This window comes from Budorcas taxicolor, chromosome 5 (genome assembly GCF_023091745.1).
Source record: "Budorcas taxicolor isolate Tak-1 chromosome 5, Takin1.1, whole genome shotgun sequence".
Taxonomy (NCBI): domain Eukaryota; kingdom Metazoa; phylum Chordata; class Mammalia; order Artiodactyla; family Bovidae; genus Budorcas; species Budorcas taxicolor.
Window position 1 is genome coordinate 37,467,168 of NC_068914.1, and position 21,408 is coordinate 37,488,575.

Consider the following 21,408-nt stretch of genomic DNA (forward strand, 5'->3'; position numbering starts at 1 on the left):
GACACGACTGAAGCGACTTATCACGCACGCTGAGTAGGTTGAGAAAATCGCATTAGCTTTGAGAGCCAATACAGTGTGCTTAGTCGCGCAGTTGTGTCCGACTCTGCGACTCCAAAGAGTCGGACACGACCGAGCAACTGAACTGAACTGCGACCCCAAGGAATTGGGTCAGAGGAAACCAGCTTCCTCTGACCATGGGGATTCTTCAGGCTTTGAGAGCCAAGGTTCTCCTTTTTCTGGTATAATAGCGCAGATCAGGTTAGAGCTTGCGTGTGCTCTGCTTAGTCGCTCAGTCCTGTCCAACTCTTGAGACCCCATGTACTGTAGCCCGCCAGGCTCCCTCCGGCCATGGTAAGAGTACTGGAGTGGGTAGCCATGCCCTCCTCCAGGGGATCTTCTCAACCCAGGGATTGAACCGAGGTCTCCCGAGTTGCAGGCAAATTCTTTACCATCTGAGCCACAAGGGAAGCCCAGGTTAGAGCTGTGGTCTTCCACAATTTCTTCTCAATTTTACTTTGAAATAATGTCAGATTTCAGAAAAGTTGCAAGAGCAGCACTAAGGAGCCCCATGTATCCTTCACACCGATTCATTTGTTAATACTCATTTCCTGACAAACCTCCTCTGTCTTCGACAACGCAGAGATTCTCGTACGTGTTTTACCTTCTTGGATTGATAGCCCACTCACAGCCTGGCTGATTCTTGTTCCTACTTCAGACCTGAACTACTCTCGGAAGAAGACTCGGTCTCAGCCAGAGTTAAGTGCGATCCGATTCGAAAGTCTCGCTTCGACCGGCGGGCTCGCTGTGTCCGCCCTCATCCGCTATCTCCGCCCTTCGCCCGCTGTCCCCGCCCCTTCGCCCGCTGTCTCCGCCCCTAGCGCGTCCACAGAGACTCCTGGGGCGGAAGGGGCGTGGCTCCAAGAGCCGAGCAGCCGAGACCCGGAAGTGCGGGTTCACGTGCTGCTGCTGCAGGCTGGGAGGCTTTTAGGTGAAGAATGGCCCTGGAAGGGAAGAACAAACGGGAGAAAAGAAAGAGTGCGCAGGAGGGGTGAGTGGCTCGTGGCTCGTCTGCCTGGGCGGGAAGGCGTTCGGGAGCTCGGGGCGCGAGGAGTGCGGCATGGAATCATGTCGTTGAGTCTCTGGCGTCCGTGTCTAGAGAGAACCCGGATTATGGCGCTTGTGGGAATCTGGAAGGAGACTATGAGGTTGGACAAGTCGCCAATAGTTTATTCCGCGGCAAGCAACCCTCCAGAGGCAGTACCGGTCGGCTGGCTTCGCTTTTTCGTTCTGTGAACCCTCAGCTTCAACCCGTGTACGTGCCTGTACCTAAAGTAAGTCACTGCGTTCTACTCCGAATGGCCCATTAGAACAACTTCAGAACAAACCTACCTTGCAGGGGATGCTTTGTAAACTGGGGCAGATAGGATCAATTTTCAGTAACCTTTCATTACTGGATGTACCAGTGAGAGAGAAAAGATGCTACTTTAGAAAGACCAGTAAGTGATGAGGTCTCAAACATAACTTTAAACTTTTGAAAGGAAGCCATCAAAAAAAGGAAACGAGATGAGGAGGAAAAAAGTTCACCCCAAATCCAAACGCCACTTTTGCAAGAACCTGCCAAAAAAATGAAAGTGAAGAAGAAACTTTCTGATGCAGAGAAGAAGTTGGCAAACAGGTTGGTAAAATTCTTTTAAGTTGATGGTAAAGAAACCAGATGGTAACAAAATTGAGATTCTTACACTGGTAATATTCATTTTAGTTTTTTTCCTTCCTTCATAGTTCTCTTTAAAATTTTTTTATTATGTTAAGTCCCATACATATTCAAAAATTGAAAAGAGTACCCAGCATCAGCAGTAATTAATACTTGGCAAAGCTTGTTTTCATCTTTATCCTGTTAATATCTTCCTCATTGTTTGGAAGTAAACCTAAGACTTAGATTTCATCTATAAATGTTACTGCATGTATATAAAAGATGAGTTTGGTTTTTTTAAACTTAGTCAGAGATCAGATTCCTCCATTAGCTCAATTTTTTTAAAAAACAGTTTATTTTTTAAAGACTATACGTTTCTAGTTAACTTTCCTCAGTCTCTAGACCACTTTCTTAATGCTCTTTATATCTCTGTTCGCAGGTGGTCTTGTTACTTGTTCTGAGAGTCATGAATTGCTAACAGTTGTGAATTATGTCCTCCTCCTGATTGCAGCTATGCACGGTTTTTAGTTTCTTCCCCTTTCAGGGAAGGGTGTCTTACTCCCTGTCCAAGATTACCGCAGTCACCTGTACTGTTTATATATATCACATACCTCTTCTGTCTTCTCAGAGGTTATGCCATCAGATACCTATATCCATTTCTGCTTTTTCCTGTATCTTTGATCTGTCCACTCAAGATTCTCTTAAAGATTCTCATCTTAAAGAAATCCAACTGTCCACAGGCATATGTGACCCCCAAATCTTTCTTTCATCATTGAGCTTTTAGAAATCTCCACTAGCTCTCTCTTCCTTTTCTTGATCTATCTTCTCTCCCACACACTGGCACTCTGGTTGTTAATTTTTTTATTTGATCTGACCATACTTCTGAAACAGTGCTTAGGGAAGCCATTCTGACCTAGGTGCCGCATTTAATAGGGAGCATTGCCTCTAACTGCAGCCCTCTCTTTTACATGTCACGTGGTTGCTATTCTTCTCGAAGCTATTGCATTCTTTGATGTCAGCCTCTTCCGAGTTTCCAGTTCTCTCTCTGTTCCTTCTCACTGTTATCTCAGGCACCTTTCCTTCTGAATGTTTCTTAAATGTCCATTTCGCTTGGGGTTCTGTCCTTGGTCATCTCATGATTCTTTTTTATACCCATCAATCTGGGCAGTCTCCCAGTCTTTGTGGCTCTAGCATTCTGATCTCGCTCTCTCTTTCTAAAACATAGATTTATTTGCCTGCGCCAGGTCTTAGTTGCGACATGAGGGATCTTTTAGTTGCAGCACGTGGGATATAATTCCCTGACCAGGGATGGAAAACGGGTCCCCTGCCTTGGGAGCGCAGAGTCTTAGCCGCTGGTGAAAGTAAAAGTGTTAGTTGCTCAGACGTGTCCGACTTCTTGCGACTGCCTGGACTGTAACCCTCCAGGCTCCTCTGTCCATGGGATTTTCCAGGCGAGAATACTGGAGTGGGTTGCCATTTCCTTCTCCAGGGGATCTTCCTAACCCAGGGATCGAACCCAGATCTCCCACATTGACGGCAGATTTTTTACTGTCTGAGCCACGAGGGAAACCCACTGGACCATCAGGGTAATCCCCTGATCTTTATTGCTTGATCTTTTTGTCAGCCTATTCATTGTTCTTGTTGTTCAGTTGCTCAGTCATGTCCGACTCTTTGCAACCTCACGGACTGCAGCACGCCAGCTTCCCTGTCTTTCACCATCTTCTAGAGTTTGCTCAAACTCATGTCCATTGAGTTGGTGATGCCATCCATCGTCTTGTCCTCTGTCATCCCTTTCTGCCCTCAATCTTTCCAAGCACCAGGGTCTTTTCCAGTGAGTCAGCTCTTTGCATCAGATGGCCAATATGTTGGAGCTTCAGCCTCAGCATCAGTCCTTCCAATGAATGTTCAGAGTTGATTTCCTTTAGGATTGACTGGTTGGATCCTTGCAGTCCAAGGGACTCTCAAGAGTCTTCTCCAGCACCACAGTTCCAAAGCATCAGTTCTTTGGCAGTGTCCTCTCATGCGATATTCTGCTGCCCATTGGCTTATTCATACACACATCAAATTCAGGATGCTTCAAACTGATCTCATTATCCTCATCATACCTGTTCCTCTGCATGAGTGGTGCCATCAGCCTTCCCGTTGCCTGAGCCTGTGACATGGGAGTCATCTTAGACTCTTTCTTTTCCCCACATTTCTCATACATTGCCAAGTCCTAATGATGCTGTCTTTTAATTCTCTCTATGATACGCTTTCCCTTTCTATCACCTCTTTTGCTCTGGCGGGTTTGTGGTCTTCTGAGATGCCTGCAGTTGTAACTGTCTCCTTACTGGTCTCCCTTACCCAGCCTTTCCGCATTCATAACTCTGTTCTAGAATTATCTTCTGCTCTGCTGCCCATAATGTGAAATGCTAGGCTGAATGAATCACAAGCTGGAAGCAAGACTGTCGGGAGAAATATGCAGAAATATGCAACCTCAGATATGCAGATACCACTCAAATGGCAGAAAGTGAAGAGGGACTAAAGAGCCTCTTGATGAGGGTGAAAGAGGAGAGTGAAAAAGCTTGCTTAAACCTTAGTATTCAAAAAACTAAGATCGTGGCATCTGGTCCCATCACTTCATGGCAAATAGAAGGGGGATAAGTGGAACCAGTGACAGACTTTTTTTTCTTGGGCTTCAAACACTGCAGACATGACTGCAGCCATGAAATTAAAAGACGACTGCTCCTCGGAAGAAAAGGCTGTGATAAATGTAGATAGAGTATTAAAAATCAGACATCACTTTGCTCTGCTTTAGTCAAAGCTATGGTGTTTCCAGTAGTCATGTGCAGATGTGAGAGTTGGACCATAAAGAAGGCTGTATGCTAAAGAATTGATGCCTTCAAACTGTGGTGCTGGAAAAGACTCTTGAGAGTCCCTTGGACTGCAAGGAGATCCAAACAGTCCATCCTAAAGGAAGTCAGTCCTGGGTGTTCATTGGAAGGATTGATGCTGAAGCTCCAATACTTGGGCTACCTGATTCGAAGAACCAGTTCATTGGAAAAGACCCTGATGCGGGGAAGGATTGAAGGCAGGAGGAGAAGGGCACGACAGGGAATGAGCTGTTTGGACGGCATCACTGACTCAATGCACGTGAATTTAAGCAAACTCCAGGAGACAGTAAAGGACAGGGAAACCTCCTGGCATGCTGCAGTCCATGGGGTCCCAAAGAGTCGACACGACTGAGTGACTGAACAGCAGCTGCTGCCCAAATGACCTCTTTCAGGCACCTTCAGGGTCTTCAGGAGCTCCTTGTCTTCTGTGGGATAAAGTCTAAGCATTTCTGCATAACAGGCGTGGTCCTTCTTGATCTGGTTCCTGTCTTACTATTGCGTCTCATTTCATCTCACTCCTGCTAGGTACCTTAAATGCCATAGTAAATGGAAAAACTAGGCATATACCCTCTCCTTAGTGGAGCTTGTGGTCTAGTGGAGGGATGATAATGGTCATCATTCACTGATGCTGACCACGTGCTGTATACTGCCTTATGTCTCTTGTTTCTTTTATGTTTCTACACCAGGTATTATACATGTTACTATTTTATGGTGAACCTTGCCTGTCTTCTCAGAGACTAGACTGTTAATGGTCTGCTTATCTTTGTATCCTCAGAGGCTAGAACTGAGTAGTAAATATTGAGCAAATGAATGAATGAGTTTGATGATGCCTACTACTCATTCTTGCCCCTCACTCCTAAGTTCCTGGTCCAGTTCTCTTTCTGGACTGGTGTGCTTATCCAAGTGCACCAATTCTTTACAATACTGGCAGAATTCATTGGGTTGGCCAGAAAGTTCATTCAGGTTTTTCTATAACATCTTATGGAAAGACCCAAATGACTTTTTTGGCCAAGCCAATAATTTTGATAAGCAGTCCTTTAAATATTGCAGTAGGAAATCTGGTCTCTCCTGTTAGTCAGATTGGTTTTACAAAGTTAAGTACTTTGCTGGTCTGTTAACCTTAACAGAGCCCCTGGGAGTGCTGCAGTAACTCTAGAATTCTAGAGCAGAGAGTATAATTAGGCACTGGTAGAAGGTAAACTTGGAGAAGGCCATGGCGCCCCACTCCAGTCCTCTTGCCTGGAAAATCCCATGGACAGAGGAGCCTGGTGGGCTGCAGTCCATGGGGTCGCTGAGTCAGACATGACTGAGCGGCTTCACTTTCACTTTTCACTTTCATGCATTGGAGAAGGAAATGGCAATCCACTCCAGTGTTCTTGCCTGGAGAATCCCAGGGACGAGGGAGCCTGGTGGGCTGCCGTCTATGGGGTCGCACAGAGTCAGACACGACTGAGGCGACGCAGCAGCAGCAGCAGCAGCAGGTAAGCTAAATCCCCAAGAACTTCAAGTGAACCAGCTTTTGTTTGGGTGAACTTTTGTTGCTTAATTAGTTGGCAGTTTTAAACTATTTTCAGAAATTGACCTTAACTTTTGCTAACTCTTGAGTTTCCTGAAGATATGAGTCACATTTTGATAACGCTATTTAAATGTAGATGTATTTATGAATGGTAAGTTTATAGGAAAGCCAGGAGGTGGGAAGCATTCCTAATCTGTGCTTTGTCAAATGCTAGACCTGACTTCCACGCCCTCTTTTTTTTTTTTTTTTTTTGGCTTCAAAAGAGAAGATGCGTTAGCAAGTGCTGATTTAGAAGAAATTCAGCAGAAACAAGGGCAGAAAAGGAAAAATTCTCAACCTGGTGTTACAGTTGCAGATAAAGAATTACTTGATGATGTAGAAGAGACGGTTGTAAATGAAAGAAAGAAAATTCAAATCAACCAAGAAGAAGAGAGATTAAAGAATGAGAGAACTGTGTTTGTTGGGAATTTGCCTGTCACCTGTAAGAAGAAGGTGAGTGTATAGTCTGTATATTATAAACATGCAGGGAAATTATTAATTCACAATTTTGTTTTTGTGTTTGTGTGTTAGTTGCTCAATCATGTCTGACTTTGCAAACCCATGGACTGCAGTCCACCAGGTTCCTCTGTCTGTGGAATTTTCTAGACAAGAATACTGGAGAGGGTTGCCGTTTCCTCCTCCAGGGAATCTTCTCAACCCAGGGACGGAACCCAAGTCTCCCACATTGCAGGCAGGTTCTTTACTGTTTGAGCCGCCCGGGAAGGCCATATCACTTTATTGAATAAGTACATAATTAATAAGTCATTAATACATACTTTCATTATAAATGACTATATAAATCATTTGATAGATTCATTCCAGCATCCACCTGCTCCTTTTCCATTCTCTGCTCTAATTCGGGCTTTTGCAAATCTTGTCTGAACTGTCGCAGGGGTCTTCTCTCTGTTTTTTTCCTCCAGCGTTCTCTTCTGTTACATGCCACGACAACAGAAGCACAGTGTTTGCAGGGATGTGTGTTTTTCTTCTTCATGTCTCTGTCACTAGCATTGAAACAGTGCCTGATGTGTAGTAGAGGCTTGATAAATATTTGTCATGTGAATGAATCCATCCTTCCTGAGTTTCCTCCATTATGTGGAGTTCAATCAACCAAGACATGCCCTTTTCTTTCTGTGTGTTCATGTGATAGTCACCCTGATGGCAATCCCTTGGGTCAAAATCCTGCTTATCTTTCGAGGAACGATTTCAGTTCCACTTTCTTAAAACAGTACAAGAAGCTTACTTTCTGGTTTTTCCCTCGGCCCTTTGGCCTTTTGTCTCCTAGCTTTTGATGGGTGATTATTTTGTAGAACATAATCCATTTTCCATAGTAGCGTAGTTTCAGTTTGGTTACTTATCTTCATGTTAGATTATAAGGGCTCAAGGGAGGGGAGTGTTTGTGGAGCTTTACAAGTTTAATAAGTTATTTTTGAATTAAAGTTGCTTATAGATATTATTGTGTGAGCTGTCAGATACACACGTTCGTCACATCCTGAGCCAGTCATAAGCATAATGTATACAATTCACCCAAAGATTTTTCTTGAATCTGATGGTCTCAGTTCCAGGCAATTGGGAAATTTCCCATAGCGACATAAGCATCCTTAAAATCCATTTCTGGTTTAAATAAGCCAGTGTGGAAAGATGACAGAATCTATGACACATAGAGTACCAGTTTACATGCAGTAAAAGATTCTGAAAGATTGAAAGGCAGAAATGTGTATTTCAGGGATAGTAACATGAATGTGTTTTTTTTGTTTACATAAGTTTCAGTAAAAACTTGTCTTCTAACTGAATAGTTACTTACTTTTCCTGAAATATTCTTGAAACGTGGCAGGAAAAGATTATCCAACCATTTTACTTAATTCTGTTTTGTGGTACTTACTTGATGTTCTTAAAATGGACTAAAATATATGTATCTTTTTCTTTTTTTTAGAAGCTGAAGTCATTTTTTAAAGAGTATGGACAGATAGAATCTGTACGATTTCGTTCTCTGGTATGTTTTCCTTCCTTGAAAGTACATCATCTGAAAATGTGTTGCGTGTAAATCAGACTTTTTCATGTGTTGGTTTGTTAGTGAGATGAAGGAGCCCTTGACTTTAACCTTTAGAATCAACATGCTCAAATCTAGCGCCAATGCAGAGTCACACCTGCTGTCTATTACTGACCCTTGGACTTTGTTGGGTAATTTAATGAGTTCACATAGTAAAACGATATCCTTCGTAAGTATATTTTGGAGAGTGGATCTGTGACTTTTGTTGGTGAGTCAGTTGAACAGGTGGAGATGTTCAACCTATTGAGTAGCATTTCTGGAATCCCAGCTGTTCATATGGGGGGTTTGCCTGACTCTGCAGAGCAGTGCTTATGCTGTGACATAGAAAGATAAAGTATGTGTAATCAGTTTAATGTTAAAACTTTATGGAAGTGAATGGAATCAGATTTCACCAGTTGAGTGCTCTGTAGACCAGTTACAGCCATGTTCCTTGGACCATGAAGAAGCAGCATTCATAGATTTTTTAAAAAATATAATTAATATGTATTAGAATGTAAGAAATGTTTATTCCTTGTTTCAAACTGCTGTCTCTCAACATGAGTCTCTAAAATGGGGTTTCTCAACCTTGATACGATTGACATTTGATGCTGGTTAATTGTGTGTTGTTGGACACTGACCTTTGTAATGCAGCATCCCTGGCCTCTGCCCACTAGGTCCCGGTAGCATCCTTCCCACCCCAGTCGTAACAACCAATTGCCAAACGTCCCCAGCGGGCAAAACTGCCCACTTCTCTGAAAGTAGGCATTTCTCAAGGTTTTGGCGCAGCCTCCATAATTACTATCATGGTGTTAGATTCTTCCGTTCATCAGGTGCATCTTCTGTCAGCCCTTCTGAGTCCTGTTTCCTCATATCAGACCCTTGCCTGACACATCCACAGGGCTGTCCTGCCAGCCCCTCTGTGCTCACCTCACCTGCATCGATCCCCGACCCCGTCCCATGCCATCTGCTGATAACCTGTTCTTTAGTACCGCTCACACTGCCAGCCGTGGCCTCTTCTTTGGCTCATCCAGCCTGTTGCTTGTCATCCCTGCCTGGTTTTCAACTGTGGTTTCTTCTGAAGTTGATTCATTCCTTTCCTTGTGCATTGTCCCACCTAAGTTTTCACTTCTTGCCAAAATAGTTGCGGAGGCCTGCTGCAGTTGCTGCTTTCAGTCTGCCTCACGTGTAGCCAACACACCTCTGTCTACTTACTCTTCCTAAAGCACTTCTTCCTGGAACTCCCAACCTGAAATCCCTCTCCTCCACCTCCCCTCCCGTGAACATTACACGCACACAAACACACATACACGCAGTTGGCTTGGTGTTCTCCTTGAGGAGCCAGCCCTGATTCTTCCGTATCCCTGAATTACTGGTGTGTGGGGTGACCCTGCCGTCCGCCCTCCGGCAGCCGGCACTCACTGTGGTCCTTAGGAGGCGGCTGGGATGTTGTGATGCTGCCGCCCGCCCTGTGGCAGCCGGCACTCACTGTGGTCCTTAGGAGGTGGCCTTGACGCCACTGCCCGCCCCGTGGCAGCCGGCACTCACTGTGGTCCTTAGGGGGCGGCTGGGACGTTGTGATGCCGCCGCCCGCCCTGCGGCAGCCGGCACTCACAGTGGTCCTTAGGAGGCGGCTGGGACATGGTGATGCTGCTCCTCTGTGCCACCAGACTGTGAGCCCGGCTGCCTGCTGGGTCACCAGTACCTGCACCTGGTTCACATCAAATATGTACGGAGGTGCCCCAAATCTTGTCATTTTTCTAGCTGTTTGTTCCTCCCGACATCCTGACGGTCTGCGCAGGGTGGCCCTGGGGCCCTGCACTCTTCCACACGTGACTGTCCTGCAGCCTGGGCGCTGCGCTTGTAGCAGATCGTATACTTGGACCTTCCCACCTGCATCCTTTTGCTCAGTTCTTTGTTTTTTTAACTTGGGTAAAATTGGTATGTAACATTACACTAATTTCAGGTGTTCAGTGTAACAGTCCAGTGTCTGTTCACACTACAGAGCGGTCACCACCATGGGTCTAGTCACCATCTGTCACTGTGCACTTGAGCCCCTTCACTCATTTTGCCCACTCTCTACCCCCTGCTCTCTAGGTCACCACCAATCTGTTCTCTGTATCTCTTGAGTTTTATTTTGTTTTTTTATTTGGGCATATTATGAGGCTTGTAGGATTTTAGTTTCCCAACCAGGGATCAAACCTGGGCCCTCAGCAGTGAGAACACAGAGTGCTAACCACTGGACTACCAGGGAATTCCCTGTTTTGGTTTTTAGATTGCATGAATAAGTGACATCATAGGGTATTTGTCTTTATTTCCCTTAGCATACCCTCGGCATATATCCATATTGTCACAAATGGCAAGATTTCCTTTTTTATGGCTGAGTAGTATTTCACTGTATATATATATATAGTCTGGGAATCCTTAAATTCTCATTTTCCTCATCAAGATAATATGTATTTTTCAGAAGGCACTTAAGATATCACTTATTCAATGCTTTTTGATACTTTATAACACCAAGTGGTATTTTTTCCCCTCTGAATCCTTTTTGTAATTTATTGTCTTATGCTATATCTATTCATTCTTATCTTTAATAGCAGGGCACAGGTCCGTGAGAGCTCCTAGAAAGCCTAGTAGATGTGTTTTGATGCCTGGCATTCACATGTGGATTATTCATGTGGGCATTTCTCATGTCTTGGACTGCATTTCTGTCTATATTCTGAGAGCGTTACCATTTGTTAGTTTGAGCAAGACCGACTAAGGAGTAGTTCAAATTTCTTACTTTCACTATGTAAACTATCAAATGACTAAAAGACAAGTTTTCCAGAGATTTATAGTGACTGCCCTGAATAAGATTGGTGTTCATAGAGAGCCCTGGACTGTGGACTTGGCAATTTGTATCTTTTTACCTGCCTGTTCACAGTGCCTGGTGGTATTTGGCACATTGCTGTTAGTTACCATTGTTGACTTGAATTTCCACCTTCTCCATAAAGCGTTCCCTACCTGTTCCCGTCACTCTTAGGTACTGTATATGACTGAAAACGGCATGTTCCTGAAAAAAGAGAGATTCCATTATTTCTCCGAAGACAGATACTGAAGGGTTCTGTTTTGTTTTTGCCAATTGACATATATAAACTCATAGAGATATGAGTGAAGTGTCATGTCTTCTTATATTACTTATCAATTAAGTTCATTTCAGTTCAGTCGCTCAGTCGTGTCTGACTCTTTGCGACCCCATGAATCGCAGCATGCCAGGCCTCCCTGTCCATCACCAACTCCCGGAGTTCACTCAGACTCACGTCCATCAAGTCGGTGATGCCATCCAGCCATCTCATCCTCTGTCGTCCCCTTCTCCTCCTTCCCCCGATCCCTACCAGCATCAGAGTCTTTTCCAATGAGTCAACTCTTTGCGTGAGGTGGCCAAAGTACTGGAGTTTCAGCTTTAGCATCATTCCTTCCAAAGAAATCCCAGGACTGATCTCCTTTAGAATGAACTGGTTGGATCTCCTTGCAGTCAAAGGGACTCTCAAGAGTCATCTCCAACACCACAGTTCAAAAGCATCAGTTCTTCAGTGCTCAGCTTTCTTCACAGTCCAACTCTCACATACATACATGACTCCTGGAAAAGCCATAGCCTTGACTAGACAGACCATTGTTGGCAAAGTAATGTCTCTGCTTTTGAATATGCTGTCTAGGTTGGTCATAACTTTCCTTCCAAGCAGTAAGAGTCTTTTAATTTCATGGCCACAATCACAATCTGCAGTGATTTTGGAGCCCCTCAGAATAAAGTCTGACACTGTTTCCCCATCTATTTCCCATGAAGTGATAGGACCAGATGCCATGATCTTCATTTTCTGAATGTTGAGCTTTAAGCCAACTTTTTCACTCTCCTCTTTTACTTTCATCAAGAGGCTTTTGAGTTCCTCTTCACTTTCTGCCATAAGGGTGGTGTCATCTGCATATCTGTGGTTATTGATATTTCTCCCGGCAATCTTGATTCTAGCTTGTGCTTCTTCCAGCCCAGCGTTTCTCATGATGTACTCTGCATCAAAGTTAAATAAGCAGGGTGACAATATACAGCCTTGACATACTCCTTTTCACTTAAGTTAGATATATTTAAAATCATAGCATATTCAATAAAATGCCAACTTAGAAGTGTCCCCTTTTTCCATGCTCATTTTATAAAGCGATTTTCGTTAACACTCTTCACGTGTCTTCAACAACATTGTCTCCTCACATGACCAGCAACGCCTTCGAGTCATCCGTTATTTCTGCCTCGTTTGAGAGTTGCTGCCTGTGAAATCTGGATATGGCACTGTCACTGGAAATGTTTGTCCTCAGCCCCAAGGTCCCATTCATACAACACTAGGACCGTTGTTTCTGATTCAGTATTTCCTTCATTTTTATTCCATATTGGAGTTAGGTATTTATAATTCAATTAATTAAAATATAATTATTTTGAAATAATGTTAAATGATGACTTTCCTGTAATACCTTTTTTTTCTCTTAAAGATTCCAGCAGAGGGAACTTTGTCCAAAAAGTTGGCGGCAATAAAGTAAGTTTATAATTAGAGAAAGGGAGTACTTGTAAGTTCTCTTCCATTTTGGTGAAAAATGAGATAATTTCTTAACCTCACAAATGTTTATATTTGGATGAACCATCATGGTTTATTGTTTCTAACGCCTATGACAACTTATAAATTTGTCAGATGTTTGTCTTCAAGCTTCAACGTAAGCTGTAGAGTCAGAGAAAGAACTGCAGAATAACTTGAAACGTGCCATGAAAAATGAGAAATTTCAGAGATGTTTAATCAGACATACTGTGTGAAGAGAATTAAGAAAGTTTTGCATCTAAATATTCTATTATAAATCACAAGTATCACATTTCATCAGTTCTAAGGTACACATTTCCTATACCTAACATTTTTAAGCTCAAAGTTCAGTTCACTTCAGTCACTCAGTTGTGTCCAATTCTTTGCAACCCAAAGAATTGCAGCACGCCAGGCCTCCCTGTCCATCACCAACTCCCGGAGTTCACTCAAACTCACGTCCATTGAGTCAGTGATGCCATCCAGCCACCTCATCCTCTGTCGTCCCCGTCTCCTCCGGCCCACAATCCCTCCCAGCATCAGAGTCTTTTCCAGTGAGTCAACTCTTCTCATGAGGTGGCCAAAGTACTGGAGTTTCAGGTTTAGCATCATTCCTTCCAGAGAACACCCAGGACTGATCTCCTTTAGAATGGACTGGTTGGATCTCCTTGTAGTCCAAGGGATTCTCAAGAGTCTTTTCCAACACCACAGTTCAAAAGCATCAATTCTTCAGCGCTCAGCTTTCTTCACAGTCCAACTCTCACATCCATACATGACTCCTGGAAAAGCCATAGCCTTGACCAGACGGACTTTTGTTGGCAAAGTAATGTCTCTGCTTTTGAATATACTGTCTAGTTTGGTCATAACTTTCCTTCCAAGGAGTAAGCGTCTTTTAATTTCATGGCCACAATCACAATTTGCAGTGATTTTGGAGCCCCTCAGAATAAAGTCTGACACTGTTTCCCCATCTATTTCCCCATGAAGTGATGGGACCAGATGCCATGATCTTCGTTTTCTGAATGTTGAGCTTTAAGCCAACTTTTTCACTCTCCTCTTTTACTTTCATCAAGAGGCTATTTAGCTCCTCTTCACTTTCTGCCATAAGGGTGGTGTCATCTCCATATCTGAGGTTATTGATATTTCTCCCAGCAATCTTGATTCCAGCTTGTGCTTCTTCCAGCCCAGCGTTTCTCATGATGTACTCTGCATCGAAGTTAAATAAGCAGGGTGACAATACACAGCCTTGACGTACTCCTTTTCCTATTTGGAACCAGTCTGTTGTTCCATGTCCAGTTCTAACTTCTGCTTCCTGACCTGCATATAGGTTTCTCAAGAGGCAGGTCAGGTGCTCTGGTATTCCCATCTCTTTCAGAATTTTCCACAGTTTATTGTGATCCACACAGTCAGAGGCTTTGGCATAGTCGATAAAGCAGAAATAGATGTTTTTCTGGAACTCTCTTGCTTTTTGAATGATCCAGAGGATGTTGGCGATTTGATCTCTGGTTCCTCTGCCAAAATGCATCTTCAAATCAGAAGTGCCTCATGATTGCTGTTGGCTGGTCAGTTTTTTCCAGGGAAATTCTTTAGGTCAAACTATAAGATAGATAAATGGTGAATCAGATTAAACAGGATTCTAAAGACTTTTCAAGTGGAAAACTGAACAAGACCAAAGTATGTCTCGCGGTAGACACTTGGGTGATAAAACCACATAGACATGCAGGGAAGTAGTTCCTATAAAGGTGGGAGTGGTGGTTGCCTTTGAAGGAGGACAGGAAGTGCTGTAGTTGTTGGGGCCACAGAGAGGCTACAAGGGTGCTAAGTGCTATGTTGCTTCAGTTGAGTCCAGCTCTCTGCAGCCCTCATGGACTGTAGCCTGCCAACCTCCTCTGTCCATGGGATTCTCCAGGCAAGAATAGTGGAGTGGGTTGCTATTTGGGTATTACCCTGTTAATAATTTTCTTAGCTGTACACGTTTACAGGTTTGTTTACAGGTTTATTTTACAGTAAAAAGAAAAAAGCAAGTTGTTTTTCCCATCTATGTGTGTATTAGATACAGAGCTGCAGCAAAGTTGACAGTTTGTCATGCGGTGGGATTGCCTGGGGTGTCCTCCTGCTTTCTCACAGTTATGACTGGGAAGAGGGCGTAGGTCACGCGTTTCACCATTATCTGTACAAGTTGTGTGTTATTTTTTGGGTTATTACTAAATGTTTATGAAAAGAATTTATGAAAATCCTCCCAGAAATTCTTGTCATAGGTGTTGATTGAGAGTGTAAAACAAGCTGTATTTATTTTAGTGACTTTGGGATTAGCAAATTTTACAGTCTTTTTTTTTTTTTTTTAATGTAGGCGTAAAATTCATCCCGATCAGAAAAATATTAATGCTTACGTTGTGTTTAAGGACGAGAGTGCTGCTACAAAAGCACTGGAAAGGTAATTTTGTCTCTTTGATGTTTGAACAGAATTATTCTACTATGAGTCCAGCTATCTTTTATTCTCTGGGTTCACTTCAGATTAAATACCCCAGTAGCTCAGTGCCTGTTTTTAACAGCCATTTTCCCTTCATATTTATAACAGAAATGGGGCCCAGTTTGCAGAAGGATTTCGTGTTAGAGTGGATCTTGCAACTGAGACCTCCTCCGTAAGTAGTTCTTGCACTGTCTGAAGAATTTCGCTCGAGTAGTGTAGAGAAGAACGTTTTTTTCTGAGCGTGTGCTGGGAGAGGAGTTGGGTTAGCCGGGAGCATGAGGAATGAGAGGAAAGCACCTCTGCCCTCTGTGGTCTCAGCGTGGGCGCCGGGGGCGGGCGAGGGCTTAAGTCAGCGTTGCTCATTCTTGCTGTGCTCAGTCACTGCAGTCGTGGCCAACTCTTTGCAACCCCAGGGGCTGTCGCCCGCCAGGCTCCTCTGTCCACGGGATTTCCCAGGCAAGAATCCTGGAGTGGGTTGCCACTTCTCCTCCAAGGGATCTTCTCAAGCTAGGGATTAAACCCACATCTCCTGCATTGCCAGGTGGATTCTTTACCACTAAACCACCTGGGAAGGCTCTAGCTTTTGATTTTTATTTTCTTTTTGGTTGTGCCATGTGGCATGTAGGATCTTAGTTCCCCAAACCAAGGATTGAACCTGCGCACCCTACATTGAAAGCATAGCGTCTTAACCATTGGACTACCAGGGAAGTTCAAGTCAGCATTAGCTTCAAGAAAGTGGTTCCCCAGACTTCTGGTCTCAGTGGCAGAAGGCAAGGGTGGGATGATTTGAGACAATAGCATTGAAACATGTATATTACCATATGTGAAATGGATCACCAGTCCAGGTTCAATGCATGAGACAGGGTGCTCGGGGCTGGTGCACTGGGAGGACCCAGAGGGATGGGATGGGGAGGGAGGTGGGAGGGGGTTCAGGATGGGGGACACATGTGTACCCATGGCTGACCCATGCCAGTATATGGCAAAGCCGCTACAGTATTGGAAAGTAATTAGCCTCCAATTAAAATAAGTTAATTTTTTAAAAAGTGGTTCCCACTCCTACATCAGATCCAATAATCCTAGAGTGAGTGGCTGAAAGGTATATTAAAGAGCACTGGAGCCAGCACCTTATTTATAGACTAAGGTCTCGAGTTACATTACTCATTAGCAGTGTCTCGTCCCTGCTCTGTGTCAGGTGTTTGGTGCTGAGACACAGGCTCAGCTGTCTAGGAGTTCGCAGCGTAAAGGTAAAGGTGAGCAGATGGGCTGACCACGGCACTGGTATGATAAATTCTGTCATAAACGTCAGCTCAGGAATGGGCCACGCAGTGTGGGAGGTTGTCAGCAAGAAAGGACAAAGGAGGGTTTCCTGGAGAACAGGTGTCCTATCAGTGTTATATGGACAAAAAAATGTTAAACACTGTGCATGGTGGGACCAAAACCTAATCCTTTGTGGGGGTTCCAAGAGCTTGGTACAGTTATTAGCGGGTAGAGTCTGAGGAGAGGCCACAGTCAGAGTTGCTGTTGGAGAAGTAGGTGGAGGGCAGTCATGATGACCCCGGCCTGCCATGTCAAGGAGTCTGGATTTTGTTCAGAAGCTTTTCCTTGGGGTCTCTTGAAGTGAAAGAAGCATGAGTTGGTAAGAATTCACTGCAGAGGCAGAATGTGTTACTGTCGGTGTGAGGTTAGCTAGGTGAGAAATGACCAAGGCCGGGCTGACTGTCCTGGCTTTGATGGTGGGCCTGGCACCAAATAGCGAACTGGCCTGAGGGCCCAATGTTTGCTCCCTGTTTTTGTGAATAAAGTTTTATTGCTACACAATGATACCCATTACGTGCTCAGCCGTGTCCGACTCTTTGCAACCCCATGGACTGTAGCCCGCCAGCTCCTCTGTCATGGGACTCTTCAGGAAAGAACACGAGTGGGTTGCCATTTCCTCCTCCAGGGGATCTTTCTGACCCAGGAATCAAACCCAAGTCTCTTGCATTGGCAGGTGGATTCTTTACCACTGATCTACCGGGGAAGCCTATTAGTTTCATGTTATTTTGCTTTAACAGCAGAGGCAAGGGGAACAGCAGAGACTGCCTGGCCCACAAATACTTGCTTTCTGGCCCTTTATAGAAAAAGTGTGCCCACCTCCAAAGGAGCAGGCCTTTCTTGAGCACTGCCATGTTGTCAGTGCCAGCTGTGAACAGAAGCCACTCCTCACTCTGGGGCTCACACTCCTGCGGGAAAGATGGCAGAAGCCAAATCCAACAGGGGCCTGATAGGCAGGGGAATCAGGAGATGGAGCCCCGTCAGACATGTGCAGTGAGGGAAAGAGTGGACTTCAAAGTGACTTCCGTTTTCTCTTTCATGATTGATTTTTTTATTGTGTGTTTCAGAGGGACAAGAGATCCGTATTTGTGGGAAATCTCCCATACAGTAAGTTTGTTTAAATAAAAAACTATCTGTTTGTCACTGAAGTAATGCAAATAACACCCGAGTGGTCACTCAGCGTTTTGCTTTAAGACTTTCAAAAGTGTGGAGTGTAACTTGACTAATTACTTCAAGGCTGTGCTTACCTTGATGTGTGATTAAACATCTCCAACTTCCTGAGGCGATTCAAAGTCCTCACTTCCCCTTTGGTTGAACCTGTTTTTAGAAGTTGAAGAATCTGCAGTTGAGAAGCACTTTTTGGCCTGTGGGAACGTTGTGGCTGTGAGGATTGTGCGGGATCAAGTTACTGGAGTCGGCAGAGGCTTTGGCTACGTGCTCTTTGAGGTACAGAGTTTAATGTGTCGTCACTGTCCTTGAAGTGCTGGGGGAGGCTGTCCCTGCTGTCGCATCATTCAGCCATAACTCTCGCTGTCACTCTCGAATTGCACCTTAAGTCAATTCATAACCTGCCATAATAGAGCACTGTTCCTACATTGCATCTAACCGTGCAATGTCCTAATTGTTTCTCCATGTTAATGTCATGAAATAATGTTTTATTTATTCATTTCTACTTTTGTATCTTTCGTATTTATTCTTAATTGGAGGATAATTGCTTTACAGTATTCTGTTGGTTTCTGCCATTCATCAACACGAATCAGCCATAGGTGTACATGTCCCCTCCTTCCTGAACTTCACTCCCACCTCCGACCCCATCCTACCCCTTTGGGTTTTCACAGAGCGCCGAGTTTGTGCTCCCTGCGTCATATAGCAGATTCCCACTGGCTGGCTAGTTTGCATACATTGGTATGTTTCCATGTTACTCTGTCAGTGCAGGCCCTGTCTTTCCCCGACTGTGTCCATAAGTCTGTTCTCTGTGTCTGCATCTCCACTGCTGCCCAGCAGATAGGTTCATCAGTACTGTCTTTCTAGATTCCATATATATGCATTAATATACTCTATTGTTTTTCTCTTTCTGACTTAACTTTACTCTGGATAATAGACTGTATCTTAATCCACCTCATTAAAACTGACTCAAATGGCTTTCTATGGCTGAGTAATATTCCACTGTGTATATGTACCACAGCTTCTTTATCCATTCATCTGTCGATGGACATCTAGGTTGCTTCCCTGTCCTAGCTATTGGAAATAGTGCCGCAGTGAACATTAGGGTACACGCGTCTTTTTCAGTTATGGTTTCCTCGGGGTTTAAGCCCAGTGGTGGGATTATTGGGTCAAATGGTAGGTATATTTCTAGTTTTTCAAGGAATCTCCATATCATTCTCCATAGTGGCTGCATCAATTTACATTCCCACCAACAATGCAAAAAGGTTGCCATTTCTCCACACCCTGTCCAACATTTATTGTTTGTAGATTTTTTGATGATGACCATTCTGACCAGTTGAGGTGATAGCTCATTGTAGTTTGATTTGCATTTCCCTAATAGTGAGCGATGTTGAGCATCTTTTCCTGCATTTATTAGCCATCTGTATGTCTTTGGAGAAATGTGTGCTAGGTCTTCTGCTTACTTTTTGATTGGGTTGTTTTTCTGGTATTGAACTGCATGAGCTGCTTGTATATTTTGGAAATTAATCCTTTGTCAGTTGTTTCATTAAATAATGTTTTAGATGCTGGCTTTTAAAAGTATTGGGCTTCCCTGGTGGCTCAGCAGGAAAGAATCTGCCTGCCTGTGCAGGAGATGCAGGTTTGATCCCTCGGTTGGGGAAAATCCCCTGGAGAAGGAAATGGCAACCCACTCTAGTATTTTGCCTGGGAAATTCCATAGACAGAGGAGCCTGATGGGCTACAGTTCATGGGGTCTTCAAGAGTCAGACACAACTTAGTGACTAAACAACATTAAAGGTACTAAATCTCCAAATCTCTACCTACTGTAAAAGGAGAAAATTGACTGTTCACTCAGCTAGAAGAAAATTTGTTTTTGTTACACAATTTATATTTAGTTCGCTAAATATTAACCAGTATCTTGTGTCTAAAATTACGGGAATACATGTACAACCCAGAGGCACTTAAGCTTTTCTTCCCTCTTCAATCACCCCATCATATGTGTCCTCTCAGTTTCTGCCTCTGCCTTTTTGTGGGCACACTTAATATTGTGAACATAAGCTTCTGTAGCCTGCCTCTGTGTTGTTCTCTGTTATGTAAGTATGTTCCACTGAGGGATGTAACATAATTCATACTGTCTTTTCCCCTAACTGTTTCCCAAATATCACACCTGTGTGCTGTTTTCTCTCTTTCCCTATAATAATGAAATTGGAATGATTGTTTTTTCCTTCAAATGTTTTGCCTCCATTTTTGGATCACTTCTTTAGGAAAGTTCCCCAGTGGGTTATCACTAACCAGATCAAGACATGTGACAGTTTTTAAGGCTCTTCGTATGTAGGACCAGATGGGTTTGAAGGAAGGGACTCACATCCTGATGCTTCCATCCATGACTGTGGTGTAACAATCTCATTGTCTCTCTGCTCTCTGTCTTCTGACTACTGATAAGTTTGTAAACCCCTATAACACGTCATGAATATTTAGAGTTGTTAACACTGAGTTAGAATAAAAGAGTAACCGTATTTGAGGTTTAAATGGCACCTTGAAGGCATCTGGTCTGACATCTCAAGTACTGTAATAGAGTTCTCTGTTCTCATATCAACCAGTGCAGCAGGGGCTTTGCAGGAAGAGACTCGTGAGGAGGAGCTTCATTGCTTTAAAAGGCCACCTAGGATTGATCTCCTTAGTTGAAAGTTCATTTTACATTGAGAAAAAATGAAGCCTCTTTGATTGTGGGCTTACCTGGTCATTTGACAAGCCAGCCTAAGTGCTTCCTGGGGAGAAACGCCTGAGGGTCCATGATTAGAACTGCCAGCACCGCTGCTGGAACCCTGGGGCTTGGACTTCCTACCTGTGGAAATGAGCGGGGTTTCTGCTTTTTCTTTCTTTGGCCACACTGAGGCAGGTGGGATCTTTGTTCCCCAACAAGAGATGGAACCTGTGCCCCCTGCAGTGGAAACGCAGAATTCTAACCACTGAACTGCCAGGGAATTCCCGACAGGGGTTTCTGTATTACAAGCTTGAAAATTATTCTAATCCATAAAAGTTGTAATTTTGCTAGATTCTTTGCAGATGAGTTTCTGTAAAATTTAATATATTGATTTTTATTACAGAATACAGATGCTGTTCATCTTGCTCTGAAATTAAATAATTCTGAACTGATGGGAAGAAAACTCAGAGTCATGCGTTCTGTCCATAAAGAAAAGTTAAAACAAAATTCAAATCCTAGTTTGAAGAATGTCAGTAAACCTAAGCAGGGACTTAACTTTGCTTCAAAAAGTGCACAGAATTCTAAAGGTTTGTTTATTGGAGAGAAAGCTGTTCTCATGAAGAAGAAAAAGAAAGGACAGAAGAAAAGCAGACGAACCAAGACACAGAAAAAGCAGAAGTAACAACCTGAAGCTTTTATTTTCCCTCACTGACTACTGGTAATAAAATTGAGATAAATCCATGTACTGAGTTTCAGAATTTTTTATATATGTGAAACATGGACGCTTTTTCAGTTACTCATGTTGTAATACTACCTTTGAAGCAACTATTTTAAGATGTAGTCATCATGTAATACTGTTGATTGTATGAGAGATGATTTTAAGTGTAGGGTGAACATTTAGAATTTTAGTGGTTATGTATTATTTTACCCTATGTTGCAAATATACCTGTCATTTTTAAGAATTGCTTGTTGCTATTGTTACTAAGTAGCTTCAGTCGTGTCTGACTCTGTGCGACCCCATAGACGGCA

General features: G+C 43.5%; 1 protein-coding gene across 1 annotated transcript; it reads left to right on the forward strand.

Annotated features, from left to right (window-relative positions):
* The first annotated feature begins 927 nt into the window (after window positions 1-927).
* Window positions 928-21,199, forward strand: RBM34 (RNA binding motif protein 34). Its single transcript, XM_052640123.1, has 11 exons — window positions 928-1,048; window positions 1,157-1,331; window positions 1,539-1,675; window positions 6,343-6,571; window positions 8,049-8,108; window positions 12,654-12,697; window positions 15,078-15,161; window positions 15,306-15,369; window positions 17,579-17,618; window positions 17,839-17,957; window positions 20,783-21,199. The coding sequence occupies exons 1-11, from the start codon at window positions 996-998 to the stop codon at window positions 21,059-21,061; spliced, it is 1,284 nt and encodes a 427-aa protein (XP_052496083.1). The 5' UTR covers window positions 928-995; the 3' UTR covers window positions 21,062-21,199.
* Window positions 21,200-21,408: the final 209 nt, after the last annotated feature.

Bases quoted from the DNA above. Each gene is read 5' to 3' on its own strand.
- RBM34 (XM_052640123.1), top strand. From the start codon at position 996: ATGGCCCTGGAAGGGAAGAACAAACGGGAGAAAAGAAAGAGTGCGCAG. The intron at 1,676-6,342 runs GTTGGTAAAATT...TGGCTTCAAAAG, and splicing joins GAGAAGAAGTTGGCAAACAG to AGAAGATGCGTTAGCAAGTG. The intron at 12,698-15,077 runs GTAAGTTTATAA...TTTTTAATGTAG, and splicing joins AAAAAGTTGGCGGCAATAAA to GCGTAAAATTCATCCCGATC.